The 19,839-nt window shown below is 38.7% G+C and overlaps 1 protein-coding gene and 1 long non-coding RNA gene across 2 annotated transcripts; both read right to left on the reverse strand.

The window, feature by feature from the left end:
- Positions 1 to 1,956: 1,956 nt before the first annotated feature.
- Positions 1,957 to 2,906, reverse strand: LOC112168401 (auxin-induced protein 15A). The gene has a single exon (XM_024305518.2). It carries the CDS (start codon positions 2,706 to 2,708, stop codon positions 2,328 to 2,330), a length of 381 nt encoding a protein of 126 aa, XP_024161286.1. The 5' UTR covers positions 2,709 to 2,906; the 3' UTR covers positions 1,957 to 2,327.
- Positions 2,907 to 13,620: 10,714 nt separating this feature from the next.
- On the reverse strand, positions 13,621 to 14,866 carry LOC112202224. The gene is made up of 3 exons (XR_002937170.2): positions 14,764 to 14,866; positions 14,068 to 14,143; positions 13,621 to 13,868 (listed from the first exon to the last, which is right to left on the reverse strand). It is a non-coding gene; the product is annotated as an uncharacterized LOC112202224 (long non-coding RNA).
- Positions 14,867 to 19,839: the final 4,973 nt, after the last annotated feature.

Consider the following 19,839-nt stretch of genomic DNA (forward strand, 5'->3'; position numbering starts at 1 on the left):
TGAAGCCCAACCTGACCCTTGCATTAGGGCGGGCCGGCCCGACCCTTTCTCAATTAGGGCAGGGTATGGGCCATGCAAATGAAGCCCGGCTCGGCCCGTTAAGGCCAAGCTTGGCCCGACCCTTTAAACCCGCCCAATTAAGCCCTAATAGTTTTCTATTTTTTCTGTTTTTAAAATATGTTTCTCTTTTTTTATAACATACAACTTATCTCTTTCTTTGTAATTGATTTTCTAAGCTTTCTTTTCTTTAATTTTTGTTTCCATTGTTAAATAACAACTAATTTTGAGAGATTTAGAGACATAGTTAATTGAATATGACCACCTTAACTAATATTTATAAATGTTATAAGTTAATTTCAATATGTGTGTGTGTGTGTGTGTGTGTGTTAAATATGATCAACATAAATAATGAGTTTTGTATTATCTATATAATCATTGAGCCACATTTTGAGAGAGAAAAAAAAAAAAAAAAAGATAATGTATTTCCTTTTGTTACCCTTTTTGGCTCATTTTGGCCCTATTCGAAAGGCCGGGCCGAACAGGCCCTTTCAGCCCTAGTGGCTCAGGCCTTTCAGTCTAGTAAGGGTTAGCATATATAAGCCCCGACCCGGCCATAAATTTTGTTGACTTTGACTAGGCCCGGCCCGGCTCGACCCTAAGCCCTAAAAATGAGGGTAGGGCCAGCCCTAGCCCGGCCTATGATGACCCATACATTTACCCAAATATCTTATAAGATGGAAATTATTCTATACACCGACGGTGTAAGTGACCAAACCCTTATAAAATAATCTCAACCCTTGATATTTATTATCAACTTTATTTTTAATAAACAAAAAGTGTATTTAATGCAATCTAACCATTCATTTATGTTGGTGCAAGTGCACGGCGGTGCTCTGAATAATCTCTCCTTATAAGATTGCCCACTTACCCAACAAATTACATATTTTTTGCCCTAATACCCAATTAAGTTCTTTTTTATTTATTTTTATTTATTTTTGGGACAATTTTGCCCTCTCTCCCTATGTCATTTAGAGAGAGAGACTTCACTGAACTCCGGTCACCGACCTCGGGAATCCGGTCACCGATAACCGGATTCAGATCACCGGTGGCCGGAATCCGGTCAATGGCGACCGATGTCCGGTTTTATTGTGACAATAAACTTTTTATTAGCCCCCAATAATACCTAATAAACTTTTTGTTGCCTCTCAATAAACTTTATTGCCCCTAATAAACTTTTTATTCCTCCTCCCCCTATAAAAATTTATTAGGGGTAATAAAAGTCTCTAACGACCTCTTTAATTGCAAACTTCCCGCAACCGGAGTCCGGCGTCTTATTTATTGCCCCACAATAATACCCAATAAACATTTTATTGCCTCCCAATAAACTCCCACAATAAATTTTATATTGAAGGGTAATAAAAGTCTCCGGCAACCAGTGATCGGATTCCAGCGGCCGGTGACGGGATTTTGACTGTCGTCACCAAATTCCGGCGAAGTCTCCGATGACTTTTTAATTATTTAAATCGCAAACTTGTCTTTTTACATTTAAATTGGGTAAGTGGACGCACAAATTTTTTAGTGGAATAAGTGGGCATTTGTTGAGTCTAAATTGGGTAAATGGTCAAGAGCCCATAATAACATTCACAGTGCTAATTAAAGTTGTAGTTGTACCAAGTACCAACAGACAGATAGTCCCTAGCTCGACCATTCATGCGTGACCGCATTATTTGAACTCCTTAACTATTGAAACTATCGAACTCATTGCACAGCAAGAAAGTGTACATTTGTTCCAATAATTGGTTTCCAGGAAAATGTATTGTCTAATTTATTTGAAACTATTCTTTTTTAGTTATTTTTTGCAGCTTCGTTGATTTTGATTGTTTCAATTTTCAGCTTGGACCACGTACTGTGCTGTTTAAGAAGGAAAAGAACACTAAACTGTTTTGTGCATATGTTGGGGCCGAAAATAATGTTTTAGAACCAGTACAGTGATTGCTCAACATTGGCTTTTAGGGCCTGATTGTACAAGGTCTGCATGGTGGGAGCGGTAGGACTACTTTTTTTTATACTCAACCATATTTGGCAACAAACTAGTAGTCCTATACATCTCAATGTAACTTCGAGAAAGGGAAGGGCACTTGACATTTAGTAACTCTGGACAATACAAGAAAAAGATGAGCAAAAGATCCTATTTCTTGATATAAACCACCGTACGTGGGTGGTAAGTTACCGTAAAAAATTTTGTCTAAAAAAAAATTTACCATAAAATTAAACTTTATCACTCAGTAGCTCCGCACCAAAGCTTTACAAGAACTCCAGTTAACACCCTAGCTAGATGAGGATGAGTCTTTCTTCTGCCACTGCTCATCACTTAATATCTTCTCAAGCTCGCTTGGCAGGCAAGGAATCGTTAGGGCACCCTCGTGATCAAAACCGTACTCCTCGGCCGCTTGCTCCAGCAGCTTCAAGAAAGTTGGGTGAGCCAGATAACTTAACGGCACCACGAATCTCTTCGGTTTGTCCCCGTCCACGGCAATCACCGCAAAATGACCTTCTTTAACGTCTTCGGGCACTGAGGTAGAGTCGTCTTCAAAACTTGAATTGGATTTCCGGCTCAACAATAGACTCCACTGCAGCTTTTCTACTGCAACCTTGAGCTTCACTATGCTGTTCTTCTTCTTGCCACTGTTAATTCTAGACTTGGCCATACTTTATAAATTCTTTTTCGCTCTGATGTTTGATGGTCTTGATCTTTCTGCATGTTAGTTCGTCTTTATATAGTGTTAGGCAGATGATCAGTGTTTTCGAGCCTGTCAGTGATGATAAAGACTGAACATAAAGTTTCTGTTTACATGAGGACAACAGGAAAGAGAGACGAGGACAACGTATGGCCGACCCTGAAGTTAAATTTGAGAGACCAGCCCATGTGATCAGCTTCCAAACTTACCATGAGAAGTTGCCTTTAATAAGTCATGTCAACCTCCATGCACCAAAATCACTAGAACCACACTGGTACAGTGGTACTGTACACGCGTGCCTCGCTAAAGTGGCCACGTGATTGAAAAGGGTTCAGAGTTCGGAGTTCGGAGTCTTGGGTTTGCGAAGAGCGAAAATGCAAATTATAATTAGCTAGCGGTTCATGAACCCTCATGTCAATTTTTTCTCTTTCTGTAATGAATACTTCGTGAATACTGATGCCATTCTCTGGTACATATCTGCAGGTGCCATTCTCTGCAAGTGCCTAACTATGTCGACTAATAAATTGTTTAAAACGTTGGCACCGATTTCAGCCTCTTATTCACTTAAAAGTCTTAGAATATAAAGTTTGATGCTTGTCTAAATAGTATAATAACTGTTTCTGTTGTTCATGTTGAGACTTTTCAGAACATTATTCATGTACTCTTGCATAGGATTTTTTGCACCAATAGTGTCTGGAGACTCAGGTGACTGACAATATAATACCTGAACTTTAAAAGTTATCAAAATGATACCCAGACTTAATTTTTCGTATCAACGTCGTACCTGCTGTCAATTTCCATCACGTTTCCATCAATTTTGACCACATGCGAGACACGTGAGTCGCATAATGAGGGCAAAAAAGTCTTTTCCCCTCTATTAAATCCTAAATGAATAAATTCAAAATTAAAAATAAAAACTGAAATTTTTTTTATTTTGTTTATTAACCAAGATCCCAATCGGTGTTTCTCAAAAAAAAAAAAAAGATCCCAATCGGTGGGGAGAGGTTTTTTGCGTTTTCTTTGTCGACTCGCTGACTGCGAGTGTGGATCGGGTTGGGTTGCCGCAGCGGTGGATCAGGTTGCCGCAGCGGTGGTCGGGTTTGGTGGTCTTCGTTTGTCAAGTCGCGAAGTGAGGAAGGAGAATCGAAGGGGAGAAGCTTCATGGATTTCCGGCGAGCTTTCCAGATTTCGGCCGTTTCGAGACCTTCAACCGGTGGCCGTAGCTTCCTCTTGACGTCGTGGACGTCCTTGTGGTGTCGGATTGTCCCAACAACGAAGCATGAGTGAGAATCGAAGGAGAGATGGTGTAGGGATTTCACGGTGGATTTTCTTCCTTTTCCGGCGACCTTCGATTTCAACTCAGATATAATTGGTCTTCCTTTTCCGGCGACCTTCCTTTTATGAGTATGAGATATTCCTTTTCTCTCGATCTTCTTTATCGTTTCGATAAACACATATCTACCTCTGCTGCTCCATCCATCGGAAGAACCCAGACTAATGGTTTTGTTAATTATTGGTAGTTTTCGTTGTACTATGGCAGTATGGCTTGATTTGGTCTATGCGTTTTGATGGATATTAGTCATTAATTGACAATTGCCAGTGCCATAGTTTTTTTCTCATATAGAGAGATGGAGAACCCAGTGCCAGTGCCAATTCCTTTCTCTAAATAGATGGAGATCTCAGAGAGATGTTACGAGGATGATAATTAAATAGATGGATAATTGAAAAGGTTTATGGATTGGATTGAATATGGACATACCAGTAGAATTGAAGGCCAAGCTAACTGAAGTCAGCCGGAAAGGTTCGGAGATAGATAGCAAACAATGAACTTCGAGGCTCGAGAAGTGCCCTTCGAAGAGATGGATCCTCCTAATTCAAAACTGGTTACCTTAAAGAGAGAGAGGAATTTAAGGAATTGAGTTTTTTTTTTTTTAAATAATAATAATTAAAATAAAATAAAATAAATAATAATAACACTAATAATAATAATAAATAAAGAAAAAGAAATTGAGGGCAAATCGGACTTTTTAGCCTCATTTAACGAGTCACGTGCTACGCACGTGATTAAATTGACGGAGACGTGACGGAAATTGACAGCAGGTACGACGTTGATACGAAAAATTAAGTCTGGGTATCATTTTGATAACTTTTAAAGTTCGTGTATCATATTGTCAATCACCTGAGTCTCCAGACACTGTTGGTGCAAAAAAACCCCTCTTGCATACAATAAACAAGTTCATCATGCACATAGCTACTGATTTCATCGAATTTTAATAATGAAAAAGTATATTTCTATGGACAACATGCTTAAAAGTATATTTTGTGGATGCAGTTTTTTTTTTTTTTTTTTTTCCTCCTGGTCAGTTCCTAGACTTTTGAGACATGGCAATAAACTTCGTAATAGATAAAACATCCAAGGTATGAGTCGAAAGGCCGACCTCCAACTGCATTTCTCCTCCTATAAATTTCAAAAGCTCCAAAATTTCTTCGCTCTCTCAACATCAAGTGACCCAGACCTGGATGCAGAACCCGTTCCCTTTCGTCCTCTCCCTCTCCCACTCTTTCTCAAAGAAGCAGCTGTCCTTCTCCATAGCAAACACGCAGAGGTTAATCAACACCACTCGGCACCACAGGTTGCCAACAGTACTAACCTTCAGTTTACTTTAATTTAGTATATATGTAATTAGTACTTACTACAATATGCCCCACCTGAATATGAATGGTTGAGCTTGGGCTTACAAGGTACCACGTACAAGCCTCTCATCTGGTAACTTCTCTTTAAGGTCAATTTCAAGTTTTGTTTTGGTTTTTCCTTTTTTGGCATAAGGTTTGTCTCTATTTCATTTTCAACCCAGCTATCATTAAAATTACTTGAGCAGTTGAACTGTTGAAGGTATATATGATGAGCTAGCCCATTGGCCTTCTGGTATCAGTCTCTAGGTTAGATTTTACTCGAGCAAATATGCCCTATCTAATACATATAATTAATTATGAAGGTATACAACAACATTTTCAACTCTGAAATGAAGGTTGATATTTATCCTTCTCGTGATTTGAATGTTACTCTCTTTTTTTCAGACATTTTAAATGTTACTTTTGAACTCTGGAATTTTGAAGTTTAACATTCAGAGAATCAAAGTGTTGTTTAAATTGTTTCAAGTTTGGTGATAACTGCTATAGATGACCTTTTTACGTACGTGCATGAGTGAAATCCACGTACACGTGATTGGCTTAATTAAGAAGTTCGCTCGGAAGCCAAAGCCAACGCCACTACCAAACTCAAAATCTTCGTTCAAAGGTTGTACCAAACTCAGAAGCACCCTCCCTTTCCATTAGTTTCAACTCCAGTACGTCAATACTACTCCAGTAAGTCACCAAAAAAATGATAGTGCATTTTTGAGTCTTTGTCACGCCAGCAATGGCAACCATTCAAATTTTGGTGTCTAAGATGGTGACTATTGCCATTACACACCAATCATTGTTGTCTTTTACTTCAATCCACACCATTGTAAATGGTGTTTATAGCTCAGTTTTGTGGAAGTATACTTAGACATTCGGTTCATTACTTAAAAACTATTAAATGATACAAAAGAAGGTTATACAACTTGTACTATAGTTTCGCCAATTATATTGATGCACCTTTTGTTATTAATTAAGATGAAGGAAGCTGCTCATTCGATTAAGTAAAGCCTGAACTCTAAAATTGTTCAGAATCCAAAACTAATATTCACTGCACAAAAATGATTAAGATCATTTCAAGCAAAGGAAACTACAGAAAACAAAAGTAGGCAAAAAGAGAAAGCAACTCCTCCCATAAATATAATATGCATGTATTTGAAAAAGACTGGTAGTACGGCCAAACTCCAATTCGCAATGTGATTCTCTCTCCCTGACCAGTCTTAATACCCCTTCCTCCCAAGGAAAGTTAAAAACAAAAGTTACAGAGGGAATTTCTTGTAGGCCAAATGAGTGAATTGCCCAATAATAATACCACCATAACAGTTTGCAATAATTACAAATTAATTGCAGCTAGTTCTACCCAAAAAACACTTATTTAAATGTACGGTTTTTCATTTCAACTGACTAGAAACTTCAAGGGGGTCAATAACATATAGAAAAGGTTAGTTGTTATATTTTCCTAGCTGCACTTTATTTCAAACTCAACTCATAACTAAAAATCCATAATAAACTCAAATTTGACAAATAATTGCAGTTGACACTCAGTAACAAATAAGATTGATATTGCTACTAATGGTCAGTAGCATATAAGAGAATGCCACTAATAGTCCGTATTAAATTGGATGTTTCTTCAACAAGATCAAAAGATAAATACTCTCAAAGTATAACAAATAAGATATTTTTATTGACTGTCAGTAACAATAATAAACTTTACCTACTACCAAATATAAGCCTCCATTAATTAATATTTAACAAAGTAACCACAAAAATCAACAAGATAAACAGTAGAGCAAGCCTTAGAATCTTATAAGAAATATTAATATTATTATTCACACTCGACAACAATTACGCATTTGCTACTGAGTATCATTATATTCACCACATTACTACTAAGAGTCAATGTATTTATTGACATTTCTACTCAGAGTCAGTATACTTGCTGACATTGTTACTGCCGTTGGCGCAAAGCTATATCTAGCTAACAAGTTCATTGCAAATGAGATGTTCGGTCTTGTGCATTGAGTTAAGTACAATAATGCGCGTATTGTACTTAAGTAAGCCACTCTTGCCTCTAGCATATCTTCGTCGTCATCATCCTTTGGGCAAAGAAGATCCTTTTTAGGATCAAGACTACAGACGATCATGGGGTTGCTTGAAGGCTTGACCTTGTCAAAATGCCTAAGCATCTATCAACACGATGCTTAAGTTTCAAACCAAGACATAATCGTGTTCTCCCAAAATCCTTCATCTCAAACTCGGATTTCAAGTGTTCAGCTGTTTCCCTCAACTCTTCAAGGGCTTGTAATGAAGATCATGTCCAACATGAACCGCGATAGAATCTGAAACTTGTTATTGAAATGCGTGGGCATATCCCTTCCCAATCAAGTAGTCACTTTAGTGAGCATTTTAACCTCTTTGTAAAACTTGCTCCGTGGTCTAGAGCCACTTGACTTGGGTAAATAAAGTTCACCATGAACCTTCATGTATATTCCGTATCTAGATCCCTATAGAGATATGTAGTGACCACATTCGTAAGTTGCATGATCAGTTATTTGGAAACTACCAAACTGACAGGGTAGTAGAGTGCAATGACATCCATTACGAGAGAATATGTCACATCGTAGTCAATTCCAGGGCGTTTTGTGAGAAGCCTTGTGCCATAAAGCGAGATTGCCATCTCTTTTTCTCATCACGCTTTCTAACGAAGACTCATTAGTCAATATGATTTATGTTAGGAGGTGTTGGCATCACTGGCTCGAAAACCTTCCTCTTCATTAGAGAATCCAACTTAACCTGGATCATATCTTTCCATTAGGCCAAATTTCTCTACGTTAGTATTCATTCATCAACGGAGCGTAGTTTGATATCATCGGACTCAACAAACTCATGCGCAGTGAAATGCGCTACTACATCATCAATGATGATGGAGTTTCTATCCCACGTCTCATGTACACTAGCGTAATTTTCAAAGAGCTCTATATTCTCAGGAATAGGTTCTGACGTTGAGGCGTCCCCCAATGATAACCATAACCCGGAAGATTCCCATGAGACGGATTTTGAGTCTTAATGATCAAAGAATTGGAATGTGCCAAAGTATCATTCGAACCCACGAGCCTCCCATGCATCCTAGCTAGGGCCATGGCCTATAACGCTAGAGTGACACTCTCTTTGGCGTTGGCACCATGCCTACCTCCGTGTAGGGTGGTGCTACGTCCTCTCATAGGGACGTACTTCCTTGCATGCATATTTGCAGCAGATGTGTGATCTCGTCACTTTAGTAGGGATCGAGATGAGACATAGTGGGGACAGGCCACGACAATTCTTGTCGTTCCTACTGAACATCTGTGTTCTTATCTCCCCCTAACGACTGGAAGATTGTCTCATCAAAGTGACATCCGCAAATCTAGCGGTAAGGAGATCGCCATGCAAGGGCATTAAGTGGAGGACGATTGTTGGAGTCTCAAATCCAACCGAGTTTCCCATTCGTCAGTAAAGACCCATCATAGAGTGTTGTGGCGGCGCAATTGGCACATAAATGGCTCACTCAAATGTGTGTAAGTACAAAATACTTGTACTCAGTCAATAGCTGTAACGTAGAGATACATTGAGTGGCGGTAGGTCGTAGACGAATTAGCATAGTTGCATGCGATATTGCATCACCCCAAGCGGATATAAGGAGATTGGTACGCATTACCAATGTTCGGACTACCATGGTAGTCATTTCCGCGATACTATTTGGATGTGTACATGGGAATGTGATGTCCAACATCAGTCCCATTGCAATAACCATCGAAAGTCTTCGATGTAAACTCTCTAGCATGGTCAAGTCCAATTGACTGAATAGGATGATCCGGGGATTGAGTCCATTGTCATATGATATGTGCTAGGAGTGTAGCATAAGCAGCATTACAAGTGGACAATGGCACAACATGTGACCAGCGTGTTTGCGTGTCAACCAACATCATGAGATATTTAAACGTCCGCAGGTTGGTTGAATCAGTCCACAGAATCCCCACTGATTCTATGTAAGAACAGAATGAGTATTTTCATATCCTTTGCATAGGATTGTCTCAGTCCTAATTTCCCTAAGGAACGGGCTTTGTAAAACGAGCGAGAGGCCTTACAATCAACCAATGAGGATTTTAGTTGGGCCTAAGCGTCTGAAACTCTATTTGAAGCAAAGTTGGAGATTGCAACATCACCTGGGGGGCCATCACCATGATGGACACCATCCATAGCCTCATGGATAGGGACTATGCCAGCCCTTGGCTGGTGGCGAACGGTGGCGGTGCTCTAGATAGCGGTGGCGGCCATACTTAGTCCAAGAATCAACTTTTGATTCGTGCTTCGTTTGGCTCGAGAGAATGGATGTCCGTATGAAGTCTTTAGTAGATGGATCATCATATCATGACCATGATGATCTATCTTGTCGTGACAAAGCCAATCTGTGTCTAAATCCAAGAGATCCTCTCTCATAACTTTATTGGATTTAATAGCTCGAATAGTGACATAGAGTCCACTAGAGAGACACATAAACTTCTCTGAGATGCGCCTTTATTCGCAATCATTAGAGGTATTGCAAAGGAACTCATTTTCGTTCTTTCATGTTGTTTCGCACGGAATTTGTTAGTTATTCATAGGTGCGATTTGCCCTAGGAGAGTGGAGAGTTTCTGTGACAGTATCAAGGTGCCATTTGGCAAGGGGAACTTGGGCTATTCCATGTCTTTGAATTAATACTGATAGCCCAGCCATCGTAGTACAAAGAAATATGCTCAGAATCAAAATAGAGTCATAATAAAAGGAACTTGAAATTGTATTCATAAGCCAACGGAGTACATCATTGTCTCTTAACTATTAGGGGAATCTAATCCAAATGCTAACTAATGCAAAATGGTATTTACTACACAGTATATGGCAATTGCCAATTACATCTCTTGGAAAAATAAAGACTTAAACAGAATTGGCGATCAATTGATCCCAGCCTGATTTGTAGTCTTCAACCCTTCACTATAGATCATCTTCTTGATCTTCTTGTTCCACATAGTGAGCTTCTCTTGCTTCACAATATGCTTTGTAGGCGGTGACAATTTCTTCACGAGCTCTACAAATGTGTGCCCAATGACAGGATACTCCACATCGAGAACATACATCTCTTTGCTCAAACTCCATTGATTAAGGAACTTTGAAAGCGTCATTTAGATGGATCTTAGTGTTGGTGGCACCACCAACATGGCCAGAGGCGTTGCCTCCCTTTCTCTTTCCACGTTGACCTCTTCGGTTCCGTGTTCACCTATTTAGGCGGTTACCTTCCCAAGTAGAGAAATTATATGGGCCAGAACGTCCAAATGTATCCCTAAGATTAGGGTTTTGCAATTGGCGCCCTCTCTTTGGGGCGCGACTATAATTGGATCCGTCATATACTCTGTTCCCACGGATCTCGAATTATAGTTCTTCACAAGGATGTTGTCATTCTTTTCAACGACATTCATAGCTCCAATGAGCTCATGAAAACTTGTGATCCGTCTTGCAGTAACATCGATTCGATAGTTCTTAGCAACTATCAATGCAGAGACGGGGAAGGTAGAGAGAGTCTTCTCAATCAACATCGCATTTGTGATTTCTTTACCATAGAATTCCATTAAGGATTTAATGCGAAGTGCTTCCGAGTTGTAGTCAAGAACTGACTTGAAATCACAGAAGCAGAGGCTATGCCATCTCACTTCTAGGTCAGGAAGCATGGAGTCACGGACGTTGCCAAATTTTTCTTCGAGTGAGACCCACAGCCTTCTGGGGTCTTCTTCATTCATACACTCGTACTTGAGCGAATCATCCATATGACGAGTCATTAGGATGATGGCTTTCGCCTTATTTGCCTCTAAGGCTGCTCTATTTGCTTCCAAAGCCTGAGCTTGCTCAACAGTTAGCACGTCCTGGCTAGGCTCGAGAATCGTATCCAAGATTCCATCAGCCTTGAGATGCTAGCGGACATCACGAACCCACCTGTGATATCCAGAGCCAGTTGTTCCCAATGGAGCAAAGTCTAATTTGTTCAGGTTACTCATCTTGAAAGAGAACACGAAAAATGGTCAGTTTCGGAGCGAAAAAGGCTACCACAAAAACAATGAAATTTCTGAGCGTAGTCGCTTCTAAGAAAATCCGATTCCAAGAGGGGTTTTGGATTAGATCGAAACAACGATGTATGTGGTAGATCGTTTTCTTCTCAACAAACTCTAAGTTTGGAGGACTCTACAAGCTCCAAGCTTGGAGTGAGCATGAACCCCCACAGTTCGGTTATTGGTCTCTCCTATGAAGAAGAAAGGGGGGTAGAAGAAGGGAGGTTGCAAGTCCCCGAGAAAACAAGAAAAACTCAAAAACGGGAACTTTTAGTAAAACATACCTCTTAGGATTGCAGGGCGTACTTGATCCTCGTTGAAGGATTGCAGATGAGCTTCAGTCCTAGGCGAGCATTCCAGGGAGATGGAGTTTGCGGGATCGCGGAGTCGCAGTAGTCTCGCGGTCGAGGGCAAATCGCAGGAATGAGGAGTCACGGGGGTCGCGGGACTACAGAGTCGCTAAAGTGCGGAGTCGTGGGTGAGTCGCGGTGTCGTGGAGGTCGCTAGGGTCGCAGAGTTACGAGCATGCTACGGGGGCAGTGGTAGCGCAGGCAAGGCTAATCCAGTGGAGTTTGATCAATTTCTGGGGTTTTGGTTTCTAAAGCTAGGGTTAGGGCTCGTGCTGATAACGTGTTGTAGAGAAACTGAAATTGAAAGGAATTTGCTGTGTATTCTCATTGATAATATGGGCCTCTTTATATAAAGGATTACAATGCATAGAATCCAAATCATACAAGGAAAGTAATTATACATTGAATAGGAATCTAGAGCCTTCTAATGTAACTCTATTACCACTAGGTCAAGTAACCTAGAGTTTAGGCCAGACACAGAATAAAGATTTACTTAAACATGTATATAGTTTAATGCAAGGACTAATATGCAAGGAATTATCCTTACATATGGTCAGTAATGTGGACCCCAAATTGTAAAATGCAAGGACAAATTCCTTGCAAATGATTGTCCAAATGCAAGGAATTTTCAAGTTGTTGTATTTGCTCTTTTGCAAGGACTCAAATGCAAGGAATATTCCTTGCATTTGGGTTAATGCAACGAATTTTCAGTTTTTTACAAGGAAAAAATTCCTTGCAAAAGGCCATTTTTCTTGTAGTGGTGGTAACATGAGTATTTAAAATGGTAAATTTTCTTAATTACCACAGAAGACCTCAAGTGGTAAAATGAGTTCTCAAAGTAGTAAAAATAGTTGATATATGAAAAATATTAACATATCATAACCTTACCCGATTGTAGCTAGCAGCTTTGTTTCGATAAAAGTCTTATAGTTTTCCCTCCAAAAAGAAAAAATGAAAAAGAAAAAAAAATCCAGCTGGATTTTAAATGGGACGAAATGATTATCCAAGGCCACATGCATGATAGTATTTAGCTAGTTTAGAAATTTCATCAATACCGTGCACGTCAAGAAATGTGGTTATTCCCAAAAGCCAAATGCCTATCAAAAGACCAGATGCATGATAGTATTTTGTTTTCAAATTTGCTTCTTGTTACTGACACTATCAACATGCATGGTCGAGAATTAATTCTCATTAGCCATAGGTAATTCTTGGAGGAACAGACTTTTAACTCGCTCTTGCTAATATGTAAGACATATCTCAAGCCTCCAAATGCCAATAGAACGCTAGGGAGTTAGAAGATGTGATCGTTGGAAGGGAAGAGCAAAGTGAATGCAAGGAAGAAGAAAGGGCTGTTAAACATGTTAAGGGGCTAATTGATAAGCTTACATCACTACTACAAAAAAAGCATTTTAGGACGTTCGAAAAACGTCTTCGAAAACTTAAGATGACACGCAAAAAAAACGTCATCTATCAAGGAGTCATTGTAAGTCACTTACGAGGACGTTCAAAAAACGTCCTCTAATGTTTATAAGGACACCAAAAAAACATCCTCTAATCTAAAAAAAACGTCATCTAATGTATTTAAAGACACTAAAAAAGCGTCATCTAATGTCTTTAAGGACATTAGAAGAGCGTCCTCTAATGTATATTAGGACACTAAACAAACGTCCTTATATCTATTATAGGACACAAAAAAAAAATATTCTTGAAACAAAAAGAAGAGATTTACATACAAATAATCTTTACAATCCCAAAACAAATGTCATTGTATCTTTTACTCGTTACAATATACTTGGACTATAAGAACAATCCAGTAATTAATTCCTACTTATAAGTGTTCTAATGTTATGTAATCCTAGATGACAAGAGACATACATACTTGGCCTCTCATCATTTGAACTTAACTTACAGCCACTTATCTTTAAGGGAAGAATGGCATGGTTTCTGTAATGAGCTTCTTCATGAATCCTTTTTACCTTCGCTCCACCTGATAAAATAAAATAAAAAAAGTTCAGCGATTAATAAAGCTTAAGTGTGTACTTATATATAGCAGGTAACAGACATGCTCAAGCAACCATACCTACCAATATACTTGACTGCTATGATACGAAATGAATAAATAAGATCATCATATAAGCTAATAAGCATATACACGTGAATACATTTAGCAACAAACTCTAATTTACCTTTCAGATTACCTTCCTCTTAAACTTTTGTAAAGCTACTCATAGCATGAACCAACGTACTATTTGAAGTCTACACCTGCAATGGAAAAGATAAGCATCAACCACGTGACACATGACAACCTACAACAAAAACACAGCATACAAATGTACAGAGCTTATCTAGAGAAAAACATATAACACAACACTATTAAAGAATGTCCAGGGGTATAGTTTGTTTAATGTATCTCTATTCATAATTACGATTTATGCAGAATTCTCTCAAGGGAACAAAACCTACAGCTTAATAAAGAACTTGACTTTGACACCAAAAAGACGAAAAGAACTAAACTTGTGGATAGCTCAATCAAATAGGGTGGAGGGAAAAAAATTACTTTTCAGTACAAAAGAACCAGCCAATATTGGTAATCATAATCTTGTACAAGTACTGCCCCTTAGACAAAATTGCTTAGAAAACACATTAAAGTGGAAGCAAATGTGCCATGCAGAGACATACATACGGCCATGATATAAGAACGACCTCTCAAGTGCACATGAATAACTATGTTCCACAATCTGAAACAATCAAACACAAAGTATAATTATCCAAAAAAATAAAAATTGGATTAAACTAAAAGAGCCATGCACATGGACAAACATTAGACATATCTCATAAATAACTCCACATATTAACATATACAAAAATTCAACCCAAGTCACCTCATTTGGAAGTAGATCAAATATGGTTTGATGGGGTCCTGGCTTTTGATGAACAACTGTGGGTTCTTTTTTATCTAAAGGTGTGCTTCGGCCACCACCATAAACATTCACAACCCTACCACTGATTTCAAGGTGATAAGACATAAAATCAATAAAATAGTAACAATAACAATATTAACTAAGAAAGGAAAGGAGTTTGGAGTGTACAATTGTGTGGTTCCACTTAAATAGTACAATTTCCATCAATAGTATGTTTTTGTTCATGGTCTAGAATAGTGAATCAACAAAGCATAATTGAAGGAAAAAGAAGAGTAACAATAAGCCAACTGTGGGTTGCAATATGGAAAGGTAAAGCTTGTAGTCTTACTTTGTGCAATAAATGGAAAAGCGAAAGCAATTTTGAAATCAGAAGTTTCATATCATCATACAAACAGTAAAATGAAACTCAAAAAATATATTCATTCTAGGCATGATTAAAAAGAAACACATACGTACCAGAGGAACTGCAGGATATAGCCTCAAAATCTCAGTTAGAGCAGCGTGAAGATGATGCATTTGTTCGAGAGCTGCATCAGTTATATCTGCCACAAATTCATCAATGTTAGCTTCATGATTTATACCAACGACATCCCTCACTTCTTGTGCAACTTTCTCCTTATTAAAGGGTTCTTACCGAGCATGCAGAAGAACCATGAAAGTGTAGTTGGACTTGTATCTTTCTGAGCCTGTACAAAATCAATTATCAGCCTTTTTTTGAGGTCTCAATGAAAATTAAATAAGCAGAAGAGTAAACTCACTCTAAAACAAAACTAGAAAAGAAAAGAAAAATTAAACAACAGTGAACTTAAGTACCTTCCCAATCCCAACAGAATTTGCTTCCATGTAAAATTTCTGACAAGTATTTGAAAATGTCAAACCTGTGATTCAATAAAGTCATTCTTATACAAAGATAACAACTCAACAAAATCGATTCTTAAACTCACAGATAGTAGGTTACTTGATAGTTGCACAATAAAACTAGTTAAAAATTGCTATAACAAAATACTCAAAAATAATACAAATGTACATCGAGGAATAGAGAGAACAATACCTGGTTCTTGCAGAAATATGAATTCTGGATGAGTTGGTGAGGAACAAGGGTTTGTTGTTTTGAAATACGAAAACACTTCATGTGATAGACTCTGTAAAACAAAACAGAGCAACAAGAGTAAATAGTGCCTCCTCTTAATTGAAGAACATTGCGAAGAACTGAAGAACAATCAACACCAACACCAATAATCAATAGTTCAACAACCAACACCAATTCACGTATCCAAAATAGATCACTAGATTCAGTAGTCAGTACCCAACTACCCACTAACCAAAATAGTGAAATACCAATTCAAACTTCCAATCGTATCTCTCACTCTATCGATTTCAATGGAAATTGTCAGAAAATGAATTAAAGGTAGAATCTTTACAACGAAATTAGTTTCCTGTGTGCAGAAGATCATCATGGTTTCAAAGGACATCAAGCAATGACATGATTTTGGGATTGATTTTAGCAGACACGATTCATTGCGGCTGAAGTTTAGAAATTAGAACTTACCGTTTAGAGGCAGAGGCGCGGACCAGAGGGAGTCTGAGGTAGAGACGCAGTGGAGGCGTGGAGCAGAGGCGCGGTGCAGCTGCGGTGGCTTGGGGTGGGGGGGGGGGGGGGGGGTGGGGGGGAGAGCGAAGAGCGAAGAGCGAAGACGAGCAAAGAGCTGCGGTGCCTTGGGTCTGTTTGTTTTGGGGATCGAATGAATCGATCTGCTCTGATACCTGGGTTTGAGTAAATGAACGGGGTGATTGGGTAAATTCTAAAGTGAATTTGGTGAGATTCCATGGTGGGAAATTGAAACTCAGAGAGGGAAATTTTGGAGAACCCGGGAAAGTGAAAATTTAGGGTTTTCTCTTTCAATTTTGCTGCACCGTGCTGTGATTTGGGAGACTGTTATATATATATTTCTATATTATTGTTCCCTATGTTTGGGTTTCAGCGAATCGAACCGAGGACCTTACCAAACTTAGAGTGCCTTTGTTTAGCTGAGTGGGTGGCCATGCTCTCCCTCCGTGTTTTCGGAAAAGCTAAAACGTCCTAAGAATAATACAAGGACGCATTTTAAAAATGATGTCATTGTATCCAAAATCCATGTGTCCCCAATTTAGTTTTATGTAGTAGTGCATGTATCCAAGGCGCAGACAGCTATACCTGTCAAAAGACTTAGTATTTTCATATGACAGCTACTAATATATATATATATATATATATATATATATATATATATATATACAGATCCTATCCAGAGCGGAGCTCCGCTTTGAAAATTAACGTGTGAAGTTCAAGTTTTGGGTCACTTTTCGGTCGCATATCCACATCTCGACCGTTCAGTTTTTAGGTACTAGTGTATAGATCGTCTCTGCAAATTTTTAGCCAAAATGATGATCGTTAAGGCATTGATAACTGCCTTAAAGCTAGTACGGTTCAGGTTGACAGATTCAGTCCGTCCATTGGTTTAAGCGAGTTAGATACCTTAACGATCATCAATTTGGTTGAAAATTTACAGAGATGATCTATACACTAGTACCTAAAAACTGAACGGTCGAGATGTGGATATGCGACCGAAAAGTGACCAAAAACTCTAACTTCACACGTTAATTTCAAAGCGGAGCTCCGCTCTGGATCGGATCTGTATATATATATATATATATATATATATATATATATATATATATATATATATAGAGTGAGGCCTCGCTCTGAAATTAAAGGGAGAGGTTGGAGTTTAGGGTCACTTTTCGGTCGCATATCCACATCTCGACCATTCAGTTTTTAGGTACTAATGTATAGATCATCTCTGCAAAATTTCAGCTAAATTGATGGTCGTTAAGGCATTGATAACTGGCTTAAAGATAGTACGGTTCAGGTTTGACAGATTCAGTTCATCCATTGGTTTAACCAAGTTAGATACCTTAAAGATCATCAATTTTGCTGAAATTTTGCAGAGATGATCTATGTAGAAGTACCTAAAAACTGAACGGTCGAGACGTGGATATGTTACCGAAAAGTGACCCTAAACTGCATATATATATATATACAGATCCTATCCAGAGCGGAGCTCCGCTATGAAATTAACGTGTGAAGTTCGAGTTTTGAATCACTTTTCGGTCTCATATCCATATCTCGACCGTTCAGTTTTTAGGTGCTAGTGTATAGATCATCTCTGCAAATTTTCAGCCAAATTGATGATCGTTAAGGTATCTAACTCGCTTAAACCAATGGACGGACTAAATCTGTCAACCTGAACCGTACTAGCTTTAAGGCAATTATCAATGTCTTAATGACCATCATTTTGGCTGAAAATTTGTAGAGACGATCTATACACTAGTACCTAAAAACTGAACGGTCGAGATGTGGATATGCGACCGAAAAGTGACCAAAAACTAGAACTTCACACGTTAATTTTCAAAGAGGAGCTCCGCTTTGGATAGGATCTGATATACAGATCCTATCCAGAGCGGAGCTCCGCTATGAAATTAACGTGTGAAGTTCGAGTTTTGAATCACTTTTCGGTCTCATATCCATATCTCGACCGTTCAGTTTTTAGGTGCTAGTGTATAGATCATCTCTGCAAATTTTCAGCCAAATTGATGATCGTTAAGGTATCTAACTCGCTTAAACCAATGGACGGACTAAATCTGTCAACCTGAACCGTACTAGCTTTAAGGCAATTATCAATGCCTTAATGACCATCATTTTGGCTGAAAATTTGTAGAGACGATCTATACACTAGTACCTAAAAACTGAACGGTCGAGATGTGGATATGCGACCGAAAAGTGACCAAAAACTAGAACTTCACACGTTAATTTTCAAAGAGGAGCTCCGCTTTGGATAGGATCTGATATACAGATCCTATCCAGAGCGGAGCTCCGCTATGAAATTAACGTGTGAAGTTCGAGTTTTGAATCACTTTTCGGTCTCATATCCATATCTCGACCGTTCAGTTTTTAGGTGCTAGTGTATAGATCATCTCTGCAAATTTTCAGCCAAATTGATGATCGTTAAGGTATCTAACTCGCTTAAACCAATGGACGGACTAAATCTGTCAACCTGAACCGTACTAGCTTTAAGGCAATTATCAATGCCTTAATGACCATCATTTTGGCTGAAAATTTGTAGAGACGATCTATACACTAGTACCTAAAAACTGAACGGTCGAGATGTGGATATGCGACCGAAAAGTGACCAAAAACTAGAACTTCACACGTTAATTTTCAAAGAGGAGCTCCGCTTTGGATAGGATCTGATATACAGATCCTATCCAGAGCGGAGCTCCGCTATGAAATTAACGTGTGAAGTTCGAGTTTTGAATCACTTTTCGGTCTCATATCCATATCTCGACCGTTCAGTTTTTAGGTGCTAGTGTATAGATCATCTCTGCAAATTTTCAGCCAAATTGATGATCGTTAAGGTATCTAACTCGCTTAAACCAATGGACGGACTAAATCTGTCAACCTGAACCGTACTAGCTTTAAGGCAATTATCAATGCCTTAATGACCATCATTTTGGCTGAAAATTTGTAGAGACGATCTATACACTAGTACCTAAAAACTGAACGGTCGAGATGTGGATATGCGACCGAAAAGTGACCAAAAACTAGAACTTCACATGTTAATTTTCAAAGAGGAGCTCCGCTTTGGATAGGATCTGTATATATATATATATATATATATATATATATATATATATATATATAGACACACACACGGAATTTGATTGAATTGGATATCTCTAAGCTTCGCCCCCTCACGGCTAGACTTGATGTCTTCAAGAAAATTAGTCCAACATATCCCACATGAGCCTGACATTTATGCATGCTTATCTCCATTGCAATTCATCCATCACATTTTGCAGATGTTTCCTACTTGAACTTTGTTAGCAACATTTTGAGGGAGGATAGAGACGCAAATAGCCGCTTGGCATTTGTTTTGCATATGCATCAGCTTATCCGGAAAATATTCCCTAAATTTCCACTTTTAGTAAGAACAAAGC

Source organism: Rosa chinensis, chromosome 5 (assembly GCF_002994745.2).
Source record: "Rosa chinensis cultivar Old Blush chromosome 5, RchiOBHm-V2, whole genome shotgun sequence".
Lineage (NCBI taxonomy): Eukaryota > Viridiplantae > Streptophyta > Magnoliopsida > Rosales > Rosaceae > Rosa > Rosa chinensis.